Below are 21,909 nucleotides of genomic sequence, written 5' to 3' on the forward strand. Positions count from 1 at the left end.
GCTATTACAGGGCAGACAAAATTCACAGGTGAGGAAGCCAGGCATAGAAAGGTTAAGCGACACAGTGGTGGTCAGGGCCAGGGGTCAAGGGCTCTCAATCTGCTAAGAAGCACAGGCATTGTTTATCATCTGCCTCAGCCCCCACAGGGATTTCAGGGACTCAACAAGGGTTCAGACACTGGCTGCCCTTAGCAAGGGCCTCCTCTGGCTCAGGTCGCAGTGCCAAAACTTCCCAGCAGGAGGCAGCAGAGGCCAACCTTACCAAGATGGCCTCGAGCCTGCTAGCTCTGAGACAAAGCATACCAGCTGCACCCCACTGAATGCCACTGGCTGTCTCATCCTGGGGCTCAAGGGAGCCCCTCCCCCCAGCCCCCCAGGCTGGTACAGAGAGAGCCCTGGTCTGGACAACTCAGCCATGCCCTTGAGATGAATCCCTCACTCACCAGCCACAGGTGCTTGGCCTGGTTGTCCAGGGCCGCAGTGGCCTCAGGCCTCTCCTCGACTGCACCCAGGCTGCTGAGTGTGGGCGGGCTGGGGCCTGGCCGGGCCTGGCCGCTCACAGGGAAGGAACCTGGAAAAGAGAACAGAGGCCTGTCAGGAAGTAGATGCGTTGTGTAAGCATGCCCACCTGGTTTGTTATGGGTGATCACACTCAACGCACAGTGAAGGAACAGAAGAGTCTATGTCTGCCTGTCTATCTACCTACCTACTGACGTATCTATCTAACCTGTCTGTATCTGTCTGTTTATGGAGCCCCTGAGGTACAAACGGTTAACATGCTCAGCTGCTAACAAAGGTTGGAGGTTTGAGTCCACCCAGAGGCAGCTCAGAAGAAAGGCCTGGCAATCTACTTCTGAAAAATCAGCCATTGAAAACCCTGTAGAGGACATTTGTACTCTGATACACAGGGTATCCATGAGTCCGGACAGACCTAACAGCAACCGGTAAAATCTGTCTATCTACCTGTCTATATGGCTGTATCTGTGTATCTCCCACCACATTAATAACAATTATCTTTAGATAATACGGCAATTTATTTTTTCTCTTAAACTTTATTTACAAGATGTCTTGTAATGAATATGCGTTATTTAATACAAAAAATTTCAAGTGAAAAAGGGGGAGATGGATGCTACCTGAGGCTGTGAAGCAAGGTGTGGGTCTCAACCCGGTTCACTGCTACCAGCTCAGGTGGATGGGCAGAGTGGCCCGGCTTGAGGGAGGGGCTGGGGCAGGTGTAGCACTTGCCGTGGTCCTCGGTGTTGGGTCTCCAGGCATGCACGCTGCCTGCACGGGGCCTGGCCGGCAGCTCCCTCGCTGCTGAGGACTCAGAAGCTGGCAGGGCTGAGTCCACCTCACTCCGGAGCTGGGCCAGGTCATGCTCCGAGAAGGAACGGTCCCGCTTCAGCATCGTCTCCCCGCACGGGGACTCCTCTTCCTGCAGAGACACGGCCCTGACGGCTCCATCCCCCGCACCTGACCCCTCCCCAGACCCAGGCCCAGGCCCAGGGACCCAGGGGACCCACAAGGACCCAGGCAACAGGCAGACACCTCAAGAAACAGACCTTTCCCCAAGGTCTTATGGAAAATGTGGAGAGGACAGATCTGGTGTCAGACGGAGGCTGAGCCTGCTGGGATGGCTACGAGCCGAAGTTGTCACCCTGGTCTCAGAAAGGGAGGAGGTGGCACAGGGGACCACTCTGGCACTGAGCTTGAATGCATGGTTCCTCCGACTGACCAGGGCTGCCAGGTTCCCAGCCCCAGAGACAGCTCACCTGCATCACCTCCACAAGAGCCCTTTCCTGCTGGGGGAGGAGGGGGATCCCTATCCCAGGCTTTGCTCAGCTTCAGCCCTCTTCTGCCCCTACCCTACCTCTTCTCAGTGGGCTCTGACCTCCGATGTGGTCATCTCCTCCAACTCAGCCAAGGTGGGTGCCTTGAGCAGGACCCGGGGTCGCAGGCGCTGGGTGCTGCTCTTGGTATCTGGGGTGGACAGGTTGATGTAGGAAGTGGATTTAACATCTCCAGCGCATGCGTTGAAGATGCAGGGCAGAGAGCCAAATCCTGGAGGGGAAGGGGGGGACAGTGAGCGTGAAAGAGTAGCAGTGACAGTGAGCCTGAGGGGGGCAGTGAGTGTGGAAGGGCAGTGAGTATGAAGGGGCACAGTGAACCTGGAGGGGTGGGGAGAGGGTGAGTGTGGAAGGGGGAACAGTGAGTGCGGAGGGGTGGGGGGGACAGTGAGCACACAGGGAAGCAGGGAGACACAGGCCCTCACCACGGCCATCCCAGGGTGAGCTTGCCACAGGCCGAAGCTTCCGCTCCTGTTTGATCTCCTCCAGAATCTTCTCGTGCAGGGTCCTCTGCTTCTCTGGTAATGGGCGAAGCCTCCTCTCCGAGACCTGCAGGAAAGGTAGCCATGCATGGAGGTAGGTGACTGTGACTCCATATGGAGTGGGGAAGAGGTTGCCAGGGGAAGCCAGCCAAGGTCAGGAGCCCCAGGGGACCCATCAGGTGTGGGCACTGCTGGGCCGTGGCAGGTGCCCAATGCTCCATGCCTATGGGAAAAAAGGAGCTGGGCCCCTTCACTAGTAAGGACCAGGTGGCACTAAGATACCTCGTAGGTGGCTGTCGGGGGGGCAGGAAGTGGGGGAGGAAGGTCACCAATACCTGCTTCAGCGGCGGCCTCGAGCGAATGAAGTCCAGGATGATCTCGTGGGCGTCCTTCTTCACCCTGGGAGGGATGTCCCCGTCTACCTGTGAGGAGACCGGGAGGTGGCTGGGGCTGAGACCAGCTTCTTTACCGAAATGCGTGTCTGCAGGGTCACGCAGCTCCTAGCCTCAGCCTGGCCTCCAGCCGGCCTCCCTCTTATGGCCTCCACCCAGGACCCCACTGCCTCCTCAGACCAGTGCACAGCTTGGTGCATACACACTCTGCAGCGGTGGCTACGTTCAGGGTGGGTGTTTCCACTGGCCACACTGCCTGACCCTCCTGTGTTCCTGGGTCTTCATCTGGATGGGGCACTCGTGGGATGTGGCAAGAATGAAATGAGCTTGCCCTCGGCAGGGGCTGTGCATACTAGAGAGAAACTCCTGCACCTCACCGTGTGCCCACCCTCCAGACGTTGCACATCTTCTCCTGCCCTCATCATACTGCTTAGCGTCCCCAGGAAAACTGAGAGCCTGGAGGCAGGGGCCGTGTCTGCCTCGTTCGTGGTCTATAGCCCAGGACCTGGCTTGGTCCCCAGCACAGGGCAGGGCCTCCAGAATTGCTGTTGGGGGGGAGGGCAGGGATGGAGGATGAATGGAGGAAGAGGTGGAGAGCACACACTTTCAGCCATGGCTCCTCCCCTGCTCCCGCCCCACCCCCGGCCCACGCACCATGACCTTCCGCAGCTTGTAGTTGCGAGCGCGGATGTCCTGCATGAGCATCTCGAAGGGCGTGAGCTGGAACTCCGTGGGCAGTGGATTGAAGTCCCGCTCCTGCACTTTTTTGAGTTTCACTCCGTGGCGAAGCTCCCGCATGAGCTGGACCCAGAGTCTGGTCTGCGTACAGAGGGGGACAACTGAGGGCTCAGTCAGGGCTCCCACTTGGCCCCCCAAACAAGGACTGCGGGAGGGCTGGGACTGGCCTATAACCAGGCAGGGAGCAGTCACTCTTACCCAGTCCGTGTGCCCCAGGTTGTTGAGGTCTGCCAGGGGCTTCTCTGCCTGGGGTTCGTCCTCCCGAAACTTCTGCAGCATCTGCAACCATAGGCCAGGCCTCATGAGTCTAGTAGATGGTGGCGGATAGTGGACATGAGCTGTGGGTCCCTACCACATGGCTACTGCCAAACCAGTTGGCCCTGATTACGTGGCTTTCTCTGGCACCTTCTGCTGGGGCAGGAGGGATGAGAACGAACAGCCATCACTCTCCCAGTCTGCTGAAGGTGCCCTGCTCCCACTTAATGCTCACACCTCACTGAGGAGGCCACCTCCCCAACCTAAGATGCAAACACACGCCCTCAGCTTATCTGTGAAGAGCCCCTAGGCTCCTCCCACAGGGCCTGCCCTGTTAAGCCACCTCATTAGCCACATGCTGACCCTCTCTTCTCGCGCAGGACCCCAACTGAGATCCTACGCTGATCAGCTGCTTTTCTAACAGCTGTTGCCCCCACTAGACCATGGGCTCCATGAGGCCAGTAATCATATATTCTGCTTTTGTTTTCTCTCTTCTTCCTATACCTGGCAGCTAGAACAGTGTGGCACACACTAGGTGAGATGAATGGATAAATAAGTGTGAACAGATGGGTGACGGATGGATGGGTGGGTTGGGTGAGTGAGTGGATGAATAGATGGATGGGTGGGTGGGCAGATGAGACGGCGAGTGAGTCACTTAGCCAGTCCTGGAAATCAGTCACAGGTCTGTACTTGGCGAACTAAGAAAAATGCCACCACTGGCGTGAAGGCCCAAGAAGGGGGTTAGGGACTATTAGGTAACTGTTCTACACTGAGAATCAGGGTGAAGCCACTGGACTTGTTGTCTTGGTTGCCTGGGATCTCTGTGGCAGTGGGGGCCTCTGTTCTTATCAACTGCCCCTGCTCTGGAGAAGCACCTACCCTTTAGCACACAGCACCCCCCGAATCCCAGCCAAGGCAGAACCAGGTACCCTGGCTCCTGCCCCAAGCCACCTGCCAATCCGCTTTGGGACATTCTACAAAACACTGCTAACTCTCTGAGCAGCCAACATGTGTGGCCTGGTGGTCCCTCTGGGCAGAAGGTGTGGAGGTGGCTCACCCATCCCCCTACAGAGTCTACAATGGCCCTCAACAGACCGTGTCGGCCCAAAATGCCAGCCCAGGCTAGCCATTCCACCACCAGTTCCACAAACTCCTCCAAGGGCAATTTCTTAAGGTCTAGAGACATTTGCTCTCGCTAAAGAAAGAGCTGCCACTTCCGGTAAGGAATTGGTCTTAGTAAAGGGACACAGGCTCACTTCGGGTGAGAAAGACAAAAGCATTAAGATAATCAGCTAAAGGAAAATTAGAATAGCACCTCTGAGATGCCAAGGATGGGGACAGGCCTGAGAGACCCAGGAGGAGCATCCAACCTGGGGGCATAGATCATGTTGCCAACTGGTGTCAAGTGGCCCAAGCAAGTTTCTGGCTGAATCCTGCGCTGTGTCCCAGACCCCATCAGTCGGACAGATCCACCCCCTGGGCCTCCTCCAGCTGCAGGGTCAGGGAAGCTGGCCAGGAACCCTTAAAGGGTCAGGGTGGAATCACGAGCTAGCATCTGGTAGTTTCAAAAATACTTTCTGCCACCCAATCTTAAGAAAGTGAGCAGCTTCCCTGCCTCCCCCGGATCGTTCTCACTGGTGCATGGAAGAGAGGGCTGTTGTGAGGATAAGTTAAAATGCATAAAGCACTAGGACGGTCCCGCTGTTACTCCTCAGTTAAGTTACGGTGAGCGTTCCTGCGGAGGGCTCTGACTTCTTGATGGAGAGACGGAGGGGCAGGGAGGAGTAGAGCAGCAGACACCCATACCCTGCCCGCCGTGCTGCCTCACCTCCTTGGCCTCGCGCACACGGGCAAGGAAGGCGCGCAGCTCCAGCGTCTCCAGGAAGAGAGCGCGGCACACAGCCTGGTAGTGCGCCTGCGCGCAGCGGGGCTCAGTCAAGCGCGCAGCACACAGCCGCATGGCCTGAGCAAAAGTACGCACGGCACGCGGGGCACCCTCAGTCTCCTCCTCCTCCTCTGGGCCCCCGTAGCCCTCGTCGGCCCCGCAGCCACCATCGTCGCTGTCGCTGTTAGCCATGAGGTCGATGAGCCGCTCCAGCTGCGGGCTGAGCTCACGCTCCTCGCTCTCGTCCAGGCCCCAGTCCAAGGCGCGGTAGATGGCAAAACCCAGTGATTGCACCATCTGCAGGGTGAGCAGGCAGTCAACGGGAGGGCCGGGCATCCACAGGGCCGGGTAGGGGCCGGGGTATCTACAGGGTGGGGCAGGGGCAGAACACCCTAAAGGCAGGGCAGGGGCCAGGGCACCCACACAGCAGGCAGGGCACCCAGCTGGCCAGCAAGTGTGGACAGGGGGACCCACAGAGCAGGCAGGCCAGGCACCCACAGGGTGGGGCAGAATGTCCAGGTGGACTAGGGACCCACAGGATGGGAGAGGCACAGCAGAGGGACGAGGGCCCTGTCCTGAATCACAGGCTGGGAGGAGAGACCTCTTTGCACATCACCATATGAGAACCACGAGACAGCACAGCACAGCTGGCAACAGTGAAATGGAAACAGCCACCTGTACGCCCAAGGGGACTGGCCGGTGGCACATGGGACAGCCAAGAATCCAGCACAGTTGAAAGGCTATGCGCCAGATGGCTCAGCCACTTCACGAAACATCATCTACCACATGACCTAGTGATCCCACTCCTGGCCTATTACTGAGAGAAACGCAAACACATGACCACAGAAGACTTGGCCTTGAATTCCCACGAAGCCAACCCTGAACACAGCCCAAATGTACTTTCACAGTGAGTGAGTAAGTGGATACAGAGCTGGTGTGTCCTGACAAGGAGATACTGCACCGTCACAGAACAGAGCAGCCAGCATGGACCAGATTCACACCCACTACAAGGAATGAGGGAGGCCACAATCAAGTCTTCACGCTGCAAAGATTTCTTTGTTGCTGCCATCCATGCAGCTCTCACTCCCCTGCAGGGGCCCCTGGCTGAAGCCTTCTGGGAGGGATCAGGAGCCCATACCTGCCCCTGGGGCTAAGGGAACCTGAGCATTCTGGTACAGGGCAGAACAGACGCTGAAAGCCACAGTCAGTCGGGCAGGGACAAGAGCTCGAGGACACGGGCCCCCTCTGTCCTGCCTCCTGGGGAAACATTTTAGGAAAAACCCTGGAGGCCCTGGAAGCAGGTGGAAGAGCGAGGCTCTGATGGGAACAAAGTCCCAGCCTACAGTCAACAGAGGCCCAGCCTTCCTCGAGAGCTTATCTCTGCTTTGGGAGGTCACCACCCAGCTCTGAGTCACACCCAGGAATCAAGAGTGAGGCCAGGCAGCCTGGGTCAGAGGGCCCAGCCACTCTAGGTCTGATGACTGGTCACTTTGACAGGTCACACTCGGGGAATGATGGCAGGGCCCTGCCAGGCCAGGGTGGAACACCTGGGCAGCAGACTCCCAGTGAGAACCCCCAGTGCCCTCCCTCCCCCTGCCCCCTACAAAGATGGGCTTGGTCTAGGGGGAGAAGGCTGTTCATTTTGTGGGTTGGGGTTGGCAAGAGCCACAGTTCACACAAGTTCTCCTAATCTTGGCCCAGAGGTGGATGGTGGGACCAACACACAGTCCAATGGTTTTTACCCCATCACTCCCATGGAGACCACCCTACCCCACAGCAGTGGAGATTGAGGGTGGAATAGGAAGGGCCTCCAGGAACCTGCCTGCCTCTCCTAGTACTGCTGGCCTGGAACAGTGTTGCGGCAACCAAAGGGTTAATCCAATCCCAGCCTCTTATCTGAGGCTACTGGTGCCCCTGCTTTCCCTGGAAACTTTCCCTGGAAGGCAGAGAGAGTGCTCTTCCCACAGGGATAAATCTGGGCAGCTGGCCAGAGTCTATAGGCACCTGCCGGCCCCACCTCGCCCACAGCCAGGCCAGCTGGACCCCCGGGCTGGGGGATGCAGATGTGGGAATCTGAGAAGCCTGAGTTCCTGCCAGCCCAGGGTCTTGTCCCCGCAGCTGAGGGGATGGGTTTTGCACTGAAGCTATGGCATTTCATGAAACCCAGCATCGAGAAGCTAGATTAATGTGATAAGTGGCTCTGGCTGTGTTTCCTGGTGACTGGTGTATCAGGTTAACTCACAGGCCCCTGAGAGAGTCCAATTGGACCCCCCAGCCCAAGGCTCTTTGTTTAAGTATTTAAAAACTGAAACAGTAGGTCTCTTTTAAAAGCCCTGGGGACTGGGGTATGACTGAGCCTCTGTCCTGAGACCTCGCACACAGGTCCAGCTGGCCTCACAGCCCAGGATCCACATGCCAAAAAAAAAAAAAGGAAAAGAATGGAAAAAGATGTATCATGTAAACATGAATCATCAGAAAAAGATATACATGTAAACACAAATCTTAAGAAAAAGATGTACCATGTAAACACGAGTCATCAGAAAGCTGGAGTGGCTATATTACTATTAAAGTAAAAAAAGAAAAAGAATAGGATTTCCTTTATCCTCAAAACTCCTTGAGGGCAGGGGCCATTCCAACTACCACTGCACCCCCAAATGTAGCTCCGAACTCAACATAGTAGAGGCATTAATAAAGATTGTTGGATTAACTGATGCTGCATACTGAATTAATGATACACCTTCTATCCACATTATTTCAGGATATTAAGTGTATCATTGCTTCCTGCTGTCCCCAGGCCAGGATGGGAACGAGAGCTCCCATGGAGCCACAGGGTCCTCACCACCTGTGGGTGTGCCTAACCCTATGCTCTGTGTGCTCAGCCCTGTCCCACCTGTGCCCTCCCTAAAACAAAGACATATTTTACATGCTTTATAGTCACATTGTACAATACGTGTAGTCTCCAATACGCATCAGATAAGTTTAAAAATCACTGTAACAGTACCTGGGCTTCTGAGCTGGCCGGTGGCACCACCATTGTTGTGGGCTCTGCAAGAGGAAGAGGAGGGAAGCAGTCAAGGTGTGTGCTCAGCTTCCCCAAGACCCCCGACAGATGGGGTCACATACCCCATCTGGAACACAAAACAGGACCCCCAGTCTCCGTTAGAACACCAGAGCACTTACAGGCCAGCCAGCACTTGGAAAGACACTTACCCAGTACAGTAGCCAGGATAGTGGATGCAGTTCCTGCTCGTAGGGGCTGATGGTCTGCTGGTGAAGGCAGCCCCCAGTACCCCTACGTCAGTCACAACTGTAGTGGCCACTCAGTGGGAGGTCAGACCAGAGAGCAGCCAACAAAGCCATCAAATACAAGCCCTGAGGGGTCTTTCCCCAGGTAGTTGGGGTAGTTGTTGAAGGCAAGAGTGAGGAAGCACGAGGAGAGAGCAGAGGGGCAGTTCCCAAGGCCACATTCGCAGGAAAGCCCCCAAACCACAGCAAAGTCCAATGCGAAACCTGAGGCTCAAGGGAGGACAAACTACTCCAGCGTCCCCACTACTGAGCAGGACAAGCCTGTGTGTGACTGCCAAGCTCTTGAGCTGGTATTTACCCCCAGGTGTCAACACTCGTCAGAGAAGCTCGTCCAGGGTAGAGGTACAGACATGGGCTAGTGCTTTACAACTGTACACTCAACCTTCTAACAACCCAGAGGGAGAAGGAATGGTGCCCCATTCCACAGAAGAGAAAATGGGGCCCAGAGGGTGAGCTTGTTTGCCCCAAGGTCTCAGAGCGTGAGGAAAGCCAAGGCAAGGGGACCCCAGAGTTTGTGCTCTGGGCTGTTCCCCACGCTACACCAGATGCTAAGCTGGATGGGAAGCAGAAAAGCCAGCATCTTCTAGACCCTTCCTTGAATTAAACATGCACTCAGAACTGAGTTAGGACCTTAATTTCAGCTGCCTGAAGTCCTCTCCGGAATGAGGAAGGTATAAATAAAAATAAACCCTGAAATCGGCTGCTAAAGTGAACCTGCTGACTCTGCAAATATTTCCAGCATGCTATCAAGAATAGGAAGATTGCCAAAGATAAAGGAAGTCTGTGTTGGGCTGACCCATTAAAATAATGGAAAACAATCTACTCCAAGTTAGTGGAGTTTACAAAAAAATAAGTGAGCAGCCAGCAGAACTGTGGAGGCCCTGGTGTCCCCAGGGCCTGAGTTGTTCCTGACCCATGCTGGCACTCAATAAATGTTGGTGGCTGTGATTAGATTGAGTCAAAGGGAAGAGGGAAGAGATCAGGCCAGAACAAAGGGGCTTTGAGGGTGAGACCAGTGCCAAGAGTCATTTTGATAGTGAAGAAGGGGAGAGATGGGAACTGTGGCTGCTGGCTGACAAGTTCTCCAGTGCTTCCCCTCCCCCAGGTATTTCATATCATTTAACAACTTTTTTTGGAATTTGTCCAAGAAGATCTTATACTTTTTTTTTTTTTTTAACCTTGATCCCATATCCATCTTCAGTGCTTGGGGAGCCCAAGGCCAGGGATAGTCATGAAGGGAAACAGCAATGTTCCAGTTGCAATAATTTTAATGCTGGCATACCTGGCCTAAATGTCAATATGTTAACAAAATGGTTGTGCCAAAATTAAGTGTTTACACCCTTATACTTTGCTGGTGGGTATGTAAAATGGTGCAGCCTCTATGGAAAAAACCCTTTGCTGTCAAGTCAATTCCAACTCATAGCAGCCCTGTAGGACAGAGCAGAACTGACAGATAAGTTTTCCAAGGAGCAGCTGGCAGATTGGAACTGCCGACCTTTGGTTAGCAGCTGAGCTCTTAGCCATTGTGCTGCCAGGGCTCCAGAACTACCATATGACTCAGCAACTCTACTCTTAGGTATATATCCAGAAGTGAAGATAGGGATGCAAACAAATACTTGTACACCAATGATTATTGCAACACTGTTCACGATAGCCGAAAGCTGGAAACAACCCAGTGTCCATCAACAGATGAATGGATAAACAAAATGTGGTATATACACACAATGGAATATTTAGCCATAAAGAGAAATCAAGTCCTGATACATGCTACAACATGGATGAACCTTTAAAACGTTATGCTGTGTGAAACAAGCCAGATACGAAAGGACAAATATTGTATGTTCCACGTATATGAAATATCTAGAATAGGCAGATGTATAGAGACAGAAACTAGGTTAGAGTTTGCCAGGGTCTGGGGGAGACAGAGGGGGAGCGGCTGATAATGGTACAGTTTCTGTTAGGGGCGATGAAAGAGTTCTGGAAGTAGGTAGTGGTGAGGATTGTGTAACGTGGTTGTAAAAGTGGCATGGCATCAGACCTTGTCTAGCTTCAGAGGGAGAGAGGGCTTGAGATCAGCATCAGCCCAAAGCTGATTCCTATGAGGTGGAGGTCAGACATACCTCTATTCTCCAACCTTTTTACCAATTCTGATACCAGCCGTCCCTCCCAAGGCACTCTACTGCCCTGCTGAGTTCCATAATTCATTGTGATGGCCACACAGAACTCACAGACTATACTCACAATTATGGGGTTTATTAGGGAAGTAATGGGTTACAATTCAGGATCAGGATCAATTTGGAAGTAACAGGAACAACTCAGGATATAGTTCTATGATCAGGACGGCTTCTTCTTTGGCCATGCCCACGGGCAGGCCTCTGCTGCTAGGCCTTGCTTGGGCCTGGCCTCTGCTCTGCTCTGGGCAAGAGTTACAAAGCTCTTTAGCTCCAGTGATAAGTGCCTGGATGCACCCCACTTCTGCCAGGAAGCCTCCTGCCTGAAGGTGCTCAGCTCTCCTCCCCCTGAAATTAGACAAGGAGGCCTGCCACCATGCCATTTTTACAATGATTGATGTAATTAATGCCACTGAATTGTACACTTAAAAATGGTTAAAATGGCAAATTTTGTTATATATTTTTACAATAATTTCTTTTAAAAAATTAGTGTTCATTAACTGGAAGGTTGTAATCAATGTCACTGAATTGCACATGTAGAAATTGTTGAATTGGTGTGTTCTCCTGTGTATGTTCTCCACAACAGCAACAACAAATAAATCTTTTAAAAATTATGTGTTCATGAATCAAATTGTATTTTAAGTTGCAAAGATTTGGGCCTCATTGGGTTCCGAGGAGTAAACTAAGGCTCTGCAAGGTCCAGGGGCCAACAGAGACTGAACCTGGAGTTTTCTCCATAGCAGCTACAAAACTAACACGTGCACTGAGCCTGTGGGCCAGGCTGCCCTGAGCCCACGCATGTTAGTGACACTCAGTCCTTACAACAGCCTCGTGGGGGTTGGAGTCATGAATTGCTATTCCCTCTTTACAGATGAGAAACTGAGGCTCAGGCAGATTGAGAAATTTACCCAAGATCACACAACCAGTAAACGGTGGAGCTGGGACCGTACCCAGCTCTGTGAGACCCCAGGGTCCACTTCCTAATCACTTCACCCAGGGCTTTGCATGTGCAACCCCAGAGCATCAACATGACTCTGTCACACATGGGCTCAGATAGAATCATGCAAACTTACTTTACAAATTCTTTCTGGGAAATAGCAGAGTGACCATAAGTAGCCATAGGTGGTGAGGACGAATGGTCTCTCTAGGCCTATTAACACCAGGTTGAGGCCAGAGTTGGAAGATTGAACCCCTGGCTTCCTCCAGCACCACTCCCTGTAGCTCTGTGGATGGCGAAGGCTTACCCAGGGCCATTTCTCTCAGCAGGGACACGCGCCCCGACAAGAGAAGAAAGCTGCACTGTTTCTTGTGTATAAAATAACAAATGAAGAGAAATCAAGAAGTAAGGGAGTTCTCTTTGAATTGATCCTGGGTCATGTAGTAAAAGAGCATCTGTAGTCATGTAGTAAAAGGCACGTCTGTCCCAGAGAGCAGTTGAGTGGCGGATAGGAGGGTTTTTTTTTTTTTTTTTTTTTTTACCTAGCAGCCTCTTCAACCTCGTTTTCTCACCTGGAGGGCAGAGACACCTGTCCAACCTAACTCATGGTGTTACCTCAAAGAACAGGTGAGATAACAGATGCAAACGGACTTCCTGAAGGAACTGAGAGCATGACCATAATAAGGCGATAGGATAGGGCCCCCAGGTCCTCCTGGCAGGCTCAGCCAAAGAGGAGCCCTCCCTGTCGGTGTGGAGGGGATACCTCTCCCCTGTACCCCACCCCAGAGTGAAAAGACCCCATACAAGGTCCTTAAACACTGACAAGACTGGGAGGATGGGTCCATCCCTCCAGCCCAGGGGGCTTCTGGCTTTCCCAACTCCTGGGCTTAGTGCCCACTTGGATTCACTCCCAGCTGAGGGTGGAGCCTGGTGGTCTATGACAAGCCAACTTTGGGGCTGTACAGTTGCATTACTTTGAGCAAGTTACTGAATCTCTGAGCCTCCCAGGTCCCTTCTACCAGCCACCACCACACAGGCTACTGTCAGGATTAAATGAAAAAATGGAATGTCTGGAACGTAGTCAGCTCTCAGTTAATGCTTGTTGTTGTCAAGAAATTAAGTTTAAAACATAAATAAATGGTGCACTGCCCTGGGTTGACTGGAGGGAGCTGGAAGGCAAATCCAAGCTGAGGGGAAAACGCCCACAGAAACGCGGAAGTCATGTTTAGCAAACAAGGGCGCTGTGGGTGAGGAGGCCTGTTTGTAGCACACCCTTCTTCCTCCACTTTATCTCCACAGGCTGTGCCGAATTGCCTCTCTGGAAGTCTACACACCCAGAGATTCATTCCAGTGGAGATCCAAATCCAGGGATGGGGGGGAATGCCAGAACCCCCAAGCAATAGATGTTCAGCTATTGCTCTACAATCTCCCAAATGTCTCAAAGGGCTAGGTCAGGTGCTTCTCTGCCCCCACAGGACTTCCACATACCCAACCTACCTAGCGTGTAATTCAATGAGACTCACTGACGACCGCCGTAGACAGGCAGCCGCCAGGGGGAACAATTGATCCTAGCTGAGAAAGTGCCCCCCCCATAGGGCTAATAAAAAAAAAAAAAATTTTTTTTTTTTTTTTTTGGCTAATAACACCTACTTATTCAGGGCGTAACATGAACCTAACTTTGCTGGGGCACTTTTCATGACACGGCTACTGTTGCTACCCACCCCCCAACCACAGGGCCCAGAGAGGGCCAGTTACTCTCGCTACCCACCCCCATCCAAAGGTCACACAGCTGAGACACCACCCCCCACCAGCCTGGCTCTGGAATCTACACCGGACCATGACATGTACCCTTGCCGACCACTCACGTCACTAAAGATGAATTGAGTTGTCCTGGTGCTGGGAGTGTCCAACCAAGAGCTGGGACAGCCCTTAGAGGTGAGGTCAAGGAATTCACTCTCAGCAGGCCAGTGGGAAGTGGAATCAGACATGCTGAGAGGGGCCTGGCCTTCGTGCATTAATATGCCCACCTGCCTGCCAGGGGACCCTCAAGTGTCAGAACCCACAGCAAAGCATCTGACAGATTAGAAGTACAGTTTGCCAGGCCCCGCACAGACCTAGTTGCAGGGCTTCAAACCGGTTCTTCCCGGTTCAGTCATGGCTAAGGAAGCAAAACTGGATTTTCAAAATTTAGGTGAACTGGAATGATAACCAGAATGGGAAAAATTACAGATTGAAGCCTTACTGGGAACTTAATCTCCCTCTTAGAAAACAACGGCAGCGTACATGTTGCATAGCAACCAAATCTCTTGCCCATTGGATTTTGAGCAGAGTTGGATACAGCAATGCCCTGCTCAAAGATCGTGGCCGACTGCACTTCTTTGAATGTATGTCATTCTCCACAGTCTTGCCAATAATCCAATCTCATCAACAGGCTCCTGATGCCTCTTCTGAGTCTCCCATTCCAGGGCTTTGACCTGTAATTTTTCCCATTCCTATTATTGTTCTGCATCACCCAAATTTTAAAGATTCAGGTCTGTTTCAGTTTTCCTTCATTGGCCATGACTGAATCAGTTTGAACTGGTTTGAAGCCCTGCCTAGTGGACTGAAATCTGGGGTGGGAGGAGAAAGGTGATGTCTTACAGCTCTGAGGTGTGATAGAAACGTTGGCCATCATAGCAGAGGCTAAAATTACACAGGTATATGAGTGGATGCACATGTAAAATTCACACATTTCACTGCCTAAACTTTACATCAGAAAAAAACAGCTACAAACAAGTAGTAGACTCTAGTCAATTTAACAGGAGTCCCTGGAGGTGCAAGCAGTTAAGCCTTAACTACTAACTGAAAGGTTAGTGGTTTGAACCCATCCAAAGGTGCCTCGGAAAAAACGCTTGGGGATCTCCTTCTGAAAGGTCACAGCACAGTTCTACTCTGCACACATGGGGTCACCATAAGTTGGAATTGATTCAATGGCAACTGGTCTGGTTTATTTGGCTTAGTCAATAACATGCACGTTGAAGTATTTAGTCTGAAGTGCACAGACATCTGCAATTTCCCTTGAAATGCATCAAAAAATAAGATGGATGGAAGGACATGATGAAGCAGTGTCAGAGGCTATGGGGGAATCGACAGTAGGCAGATAGGTGTCCTCTCTAGCCCTGTGGCCCTGAGGTCTTTCCCAAAGGTGTCCAGGTCCTAATCCCCAGGACTCGTGTATGCATTATTTTACATGGTAACAGGGAATCAAGGTAGCAGATGGAATTAAGGTTGCTAATGAGCTCACCTTAAAATAAAGAGATTGTCCTAGATAATCTGGATAGGCCCAGTGTAATCCCAAGGGTCCTCAAATGTGGAAGAGGGAGGCAGGAGGAGAGAGTCTGAGTAATTTGATGTGAGAAGGACTCAAACAGCCATTGCTGGCTTTGAAGATGGAGGAGGGGCCCATGAGCCAAAGAATGCAGGGGCCTCCAGAAGCTGAAAAAGGCAAGGAAATGGATTCTCCCCTGGAGCCTCCAGAAGGAACCAGCCCTGCCACACCTGGACTTCAGCTCATTTCAGACTTCTGGCTGATAGGACTGCAAGATAACAAACTTGTGCTGTTTTAAGCCATTATATTTGTGGTTATTTGTTAAAGCAACAAGAGGAACCTCATATGCCCTCCTTTTAGCTGTTCCCACTGTCTGTTCTCTCGATTTGATAGCAACTGGTCTGGTTTATTTGGTTTAGTCAATAACATGCAAGCTGAAGTATTTAGAGGAAGGGTGCTGCAGAACCCAAATCTCCACAGGCCTCTGGGGACAGGATGCAAATGAAATTCACTCCAATGGACACAGACATCCTTGACAGACACCAAAGCCATGAGGATTAAGCAAGAGAAAGAGGTGGCACTGAAGGCAGTTCTCCCAGGGCCTGGGTCTCCAGGGCCCTTTTGCACTTGCTGCTCTGTGTTTCCAGGCAGCCTCCCTCCATTACCTGGAGGCCAAACGGGTCTGCTGAGTCAGAGGCAAGATCATAGCTGAAACCCTCCAACCCTCCATCTTCCTGCAGGCTGATGGACACTCATCAACTCCTTGCTGACATATTTGCTTAAATGGTCATCCCAGGCCTGGCCTGACCAGTACAAGGAGGCACAGCTCTCCTGCCACGCAACACCTGGCCCACCCTTTCCCACCGGTGATGAGTTGGAAAGACACAGATCTGGGCGATTCCACCCTATGTGGGCATAGATCCCCTTCTTTGTGCTCTCACCCCCAACCAGGTGGAGGTGCTGGAGGGTGAGGCCCTGAGGGTGGCAGAGACACCAGGACTACATCCCTACATAAGCCAAAGTCAAGGGTGCCTCCGGACTCCAGAACCCCACCCTTAGATACAAAGTCCTTTTTCCTAAAGCACTGTGAGGACCTGCAGGCGGCCACGTGGCTAAGCTGACCCCAGACATCTGTGAACCTGGTATGGCCCGGCAGCTTCAAGGTGTCTTACCCAGGGATTGCCTTCCTATGAGGTCATCCTTGCTTAGAGGTGAGACTGAATCGTAATGTTATCTGCAAACACACCCACATTGCACACAACACACCCAGCTCACAGGAGCCCCTCGGGCTTCCTGGCATCTGCCCCTCTGCACACTGCTGGCCCTGGCTGGCATGTAGCCTTTCCCCACCTGCCCTTTGCATCCCCGCCCCCCGCCCCGAACCACCCACAAACCTCTCTGTCAGTTTCCCTCTGCAGAGCCCCTCCCGTTCCCCAGGATGAGACCACAATTCTGGCGCAGGGCTTGTGGCTAGAATGCCCAACCCCACCCCAGCTGCATTTCCAAAGTTGGGTCTGAGTGTGATGTGCATTATAGCAGGGTTAGGTAAACACCGTCACTGAGACCCCTACAATTCAGACAGCAGCTGCCAAGGGCATCCCTAGGGTATGACTGGGGGGGCGTCCCTGGGGTGGGAAGCCCTGAATCGTCACAGACTTAACACATCGAATCCTCACAAACACCTTGGAGGAAGGTGCCATGGTCACTCCCATTTTACAGAGAGTGAGGCTGAGGCACAAAGAGGCCTGAGTACCTGCCCAAGGCCATGCAGTCAGTGGGAACCAGGGCTGCCCAGAGCTCCCAATCCTGCACCCCCAGCCTCAAAGTTCAGGTGCTGCTCAGCTCGCCCGCTCTGCTCGTCCCCTGGAGAAACAGCGCAGCCTCTGTCCTGACCTCCAGCCCCAAGTGCACAAGTGCCCACAGCTACAGGCAACATGACTATGAAACCCTCTTCCACACACCTCCCCCTGGAGCATTCCCCAGTGGGTAGGCTGGCTGCTGAGCTCAATCCCCACCCTCACCTCACCACTGGGTGGCTCTGTGTGGTCATGGTGCCTTATAAACCTGTTTTCTCATCTGGAGAATGGGGTCATAACAGAGCCTCTCTCACAGGAGGTATCAGCCAGACAGTGGGTCCCACACCGCCTAGCACCTCCCAGCAAATACCCTGCAGATGTCAGCTGTGGCTGCTCTGGGCAGGAAGCAACACGTCTCACCTGCCACCAGTGGCAGGCCTCAAATCTGCATGGGGTCTTCACTGGGGACCGTTAAAAGGCACAAAAGCCTTAGCACTCCAAGGAACCCCAGGGGACATCAACTCCAGCTTTCATGGAAAATCAGGAGCTGGAGACCAAAGTCACATGGAAAGGACGCCATGGAAAGAACGTGCTTCAGCCCAGAGGGGACACAGAGTTCCATCTCTCCAATAGCTCCCCTTCTGCCCAGTCTACGGGGATGCCACTGCTGGACAGACCCCTCACATGTGCCTGCATGTTCATCTGTGCAGAAATGAACTGAAGAAATAAAGGCAAGCTAAACTAAGTCCTTGATGGCTCAGGAGGAGCCCTACCAGTGAGGCTTGCTGAGGCCCAGCGCTGAGCACAGTGCTCGAGTCCACAGGCCGGCCAGTAGCAATGTGGTAGCTTACTGGGTACACAAGTGGTCCAGTGACATTGCTCAGTAGTCACAAATACCACCTCGGCTCCCAGGACGGAGACATGCTGGGCTACGAGACAACAAATGAGCTTCTATCATGGAGAACAGACACCCATTTACACTGGGGTAACAATAACCACAGCAGCAGTGGACCTCTGAGAGCTCCCCACCCCGGACTGGTACGGGCGCTTCACTCAGATAACTGCCTTAGCCCTCACCCAGCTCACAGGCGAGGCAGGAGAGCCAGACCTTCTTCAACACTGATATGTTTCTCCAGCATAGGGCTGGGGGCAAGGGGCAAGGAAGACATTCTGGGTCCCATGGAGCCGGGATGCCAGGCCAGATAGACTTTCATGGTCTGTGTTCGAACTCATGGCTGCAAAATGAGAAAGCCTGGGAGGCCTTGCAACTCCAGCTGGAATGGGGACTCCAATGCCTTGGGGTGCCTTGAGGGGCAGCAAGCTGAGCGCCACAAACAGAAGAAGAAGGAGCCGCGGGGGTGGGGGGGAGCAGGAAAGGCAGGCACAACTTGGCAAAGGTAACATGAGGGCACCTGCATGAAGAGGGGGCCTGTGAAAAGGGTTAGCAGGAAAAGTTGGCAAGAAAAAAAATTGGAAAAGTAGGGCAGCGTGAAATGAGCTCACGCAGCCTGGAGAAGGTGGGAGGTGAGGGAGAAGATAAGAGGCACTGGGCTCACCCAGTCTCAGCACTCTGTGTCTGTCTGCCCAAGGGGCTTTTCTTAGTGGGCAACCTGGTGCCAGGGAAAGAATCAGCTGGACGGTGTTTAGCCAGCAGAGGTCGGCCAGAGAGCCGAGCCGGGGAGTCTCCAAACGGTGGCTCCAGCGCTGCTTTGGGGAAGTCACTCTCCAGGGTGAACCGCCACGCAGGACATCGGGAGACCAATGCCATGGAAAGGGTCACATGCTCCTGAGCAAGCTGTGTTTAAGTATTTAGCTTTGCCTCAGGCAACAGCTCGGCACAGGTGATACCTGATGACTTTTCTTGCTTCAATTAAATAAATTAACCCTTCCAATCATGAGGTTTTAATAATAGGCTCTTAAAAATAACTTTAAATGTTAGCATGTTTTCTGTTTCCCCACCAAAAACAATAAAAAAAAGACTTTCAAGCAGTTGATAAAAAAAATTCTTCAGATTAAAGGTTAGGAAGTTTATTCTGGCCCATATTCCCCACTTAGCTTGGAGAGGGGGAGAGCATTGTTCCTTGCACAAAAACCTAATACTAGTCATCCTCCAAAATATGGCTTAGTTTTGTCATTGATTTTTTTTTTTTTTTAAGTGTTTTTAAACATTTACTTGACACCCAGATTCACCAGGACTTTTTAAGGGACAACAGGTACTCTGGCCCATGTAACATTCAGAAATTTAGAGCCAAAAAGCAAGAGTTAAAAACCGACAAGCAAAATTTGGACATTTTCCTGACTGGTATGTAAACAAATTAAAAAAAAAATATTTTATTTATTTACAGTAAGAAATAAATATGCATCTTTCAGCAAATTCCCTTTTCACTCAAGTCCTAGAGAAACGCTGGGTTAGCCACCTTTGGGGTCTAACGTTTCAGCTGATGCATAAATGCTGAAAAAGGACAGAAGAGAAAGTCCAGGGTAATTTTCTTTTTTTATATATATACTCTTTAAAGAGGCAGCAAACCATAAACCACGGCCACCTTTATGAGACATGTTTTATGAACAGACACCAAAGATCACCTCAAATAGAAAAAAATTCCCTCCTTGTTCCCAAGGCCAGTAACTCTCTGTAGAGCACCATGCAGAGCGGCCCTTACGTGAGCTTTGAACCCCAGCCTGCAGTTCAAGCCCAACCAGGGCATGGCAGCAGCTCCCACCAGCAGGAAGTGCTGCTGTGCCCTGGGAGGGGCGAAGAAAGGGACAGGACCAGATGATCGCCACCCCCCTAGGATACCCACCTCCAAAATTTTGGAGATGGATGAGAAACACAGCTTGAATCTCAACAGTTCAGGGAGATGAAAGGAGCCCTTGGCTCTAACCAGCTGCTATGATCACTGGCAAACCATTTACCACTTTGTTTCCCCATCTTTAAAATCAGAGGGTCAAACTAGGCAGGCTCCCTCTGGTGCAGCCCTGCACTGCCAGGAGCTGGACCCTGAGTTTAGAGTTTATCTCCAGGGGTGGGAGGGGTGCAGGTATGGTCGCCTGAGGAGGCAGGAGCTTCAGGACAAAAGCACACTGCTTCAACAAGCTCTCTCTGAATAGGCACTCGAGGGTCCCATAGGTGAGGCGATGTCATTATGGGCCTGCACCCTCAGCCCAGCCCAGAGTCAGACTGCTCAGACTGAATCCAAACTCTGCCACTTTCAGTGGAACTTGGGCAAGTCCCTCAACCTCTCTGAGCCTAAGTTTATCCAACTGTAAAATGGGAGGAATACCATTTGAACTCTTATTATGTTAATCTGTATAATGTTTGGGGTGCATTTTGTGTTGAATACATCAACTCACAGGTGCAACCCTCATGGGTGCGGAGGGGGTCGGAGCTGAGGTGGGATGGGGAAGACATTGTGGAGAAATATAGTGAGGGGCCTTGGACCAGAGACACAGCAGAGCCCCTCCCCGTTACAAAAGCAGCCCACTGGCAGTTGCCTTCATCTGGCTTCACCTGGTCCATCCTTCCAGACTGGCAGAAGCCACCTATGAGGATTTCTGCAAACCCAGCCACCCATGAGGATTTCTGCAAACCCACGGTTCTCCTAGCTGGAGAGGGTCCAGCCCTCCTCCATAAAACACAGTCTGTCTTTGTGTTCCCCAGCAGGTACCAACTTTGGGGTAATATCATCATCATATGCCCCACATCAGCACTCTGGTTGGCCAGGGAAGAAAATAACCTTTTTTTTCTTTTTAAGAAAAAGGGTTTAAAAAGATCACTCAAACTCACAATCCTGATTGGACTTCAAATATTGTTCAAAGGCTTTAGTTGGTTTTTGTGAATGGTTAAGAGCAAAAAAATCAAGCAGGTTGTCCCCCAAATTTTACAATCTCCTTGCTCACTCTTCCTAGATTAAATCCAGGAGATGGGCGGGAATTCAGCATGGTTCTGAGTGAGGCACAGCCCCCTCCCCTCTTATACCAATGACAAAGAGCGTTTACAACCCTGCTTCCTTTCCTGCCTAAGATGCCAGTCCCCAACGTTGTAATGACCAGGAAGCAGGATCCTGCTCTCTGGCATCCCTGGGCTGGTAAAAAACCCAAGTTTGTGGGCCACAGACCCCAGAAGGAGAGGAGCTAGCCCCATCATGAGGAGACAGAATTCAGGTGACCCTGGTTTTACTAAAGGGACTCGGAGACCAAGCCCGAGTTCCTCCCCCAAGGAAAACATGCCCAAGGAAGGGCAGGCAGCGGCCAGGAACAACCGGCCCTCGTGTAGGAGAGATGGGTTCCAGATGGGGGTCCAACCGAAGGAGGCAGAAGAGGCTTCCAGGTCCAGCAAGGGGCGGGGGGCTTGAGGTCCAGAAAAGGGAGAGGGGGATTCCAGGTCCAGCGGAGGGAGGGCTCCCTCGGGGCCCAGCTGAGGAAGGGGAGGGCGGGGTCGCGGTCCCTTCCACCCGTGAGGCCTCCGGTCCTTGCCACGCCCGTCCTCCCCGCGCCGCCCCGCACTCACCCGGCGAGCCGGGCTCCCGCCGCGCGCCCACCGAGCCGTCCCGGCGCAGCAGGATGTCCGCCGTGTCCCGGATGCGGCGCCGGCCGCCCGGCGCGCCCCGCAGCCCGCGGCAGCACTGGAAGCACACGGCCCACGCCTGCTCCTCGTTGATGGGCTGCTCATACGCCTTCAGCACTTCCTCCAGGGACAGCTCCAAGGGGTCCTGCGGCTCAACGCCCCCCGCCCGCTCCGCGTCGCCGGTGGGGCTGCCGGCCCGGGCCATGGCCGCCCCATTATCGCCGCCTGC

General features: G+C 52.6%; 1 protein-coding gene across 1 annotated transcript in view; it reads right to left on the reverse strand.

The window, feature by feature from the left end:
* SPIRE2 (spire type actin nucleation factor 2) overlaps positions 1-21,909 on the reverse strand; it is a 29,831-nt gene extending 7,922 nt beyond the window's left edge. Inside the window, exons 1-10 of the mRNA XM_064273614.1 lie at positions 21,624-21,909; positions 8,601-8,644; positions 5,543-5,896; positions 3,658-3,738; positions 3,376-3,540; positions 2,665-2,751; positions 2,273-2,396; positions 1,892-2,061; positions 1,240-1,435; positions 444-571 (exon numbers count right to left, since the gene is read on the reverse strand). Coding sequence (XP_064129684.1) covers positions 444-571; positions 1,240-1,435; positions 1,892-2,061; positions 2,273-2,396; positions 2,665-2,751; positions 3,376-3,540; positions 3,658-3,738; positions 5,543-5,896; positions 8,601-8,644; positions 21,624-21,885 — 1,611 coding nt within the window. The 5' untranslated portion in view covers positions 21,886-21,909. The remainder of the gene's footprint in view (positions 1-443; positions 572-1,239; positions 1,436-1,891; positions 2,062-2,272; positions 2,397-2,664; positions 2,752-3,375; positions 3,541-3,657; positions 3,739-5,542; positions 5,897-8,600; positions 8,645-21,623) is intronic.

The sequence above is a fragment of the Loxodonta africana genome, chromosome 21 (genome assembly GCF_030014295.1).
Source record: "Loxodonta africana isolate mLoxAfr1 chromosome 21, mLoxAfr1.hap2, whole genome shotgun sequence".
Classification (NCBI taxonomy): Eukaryota; Metazoa; Chordata; class Mammalia; order Proboscidea; family Elephantidae; genus Loxodonta; species Loxodonta africana.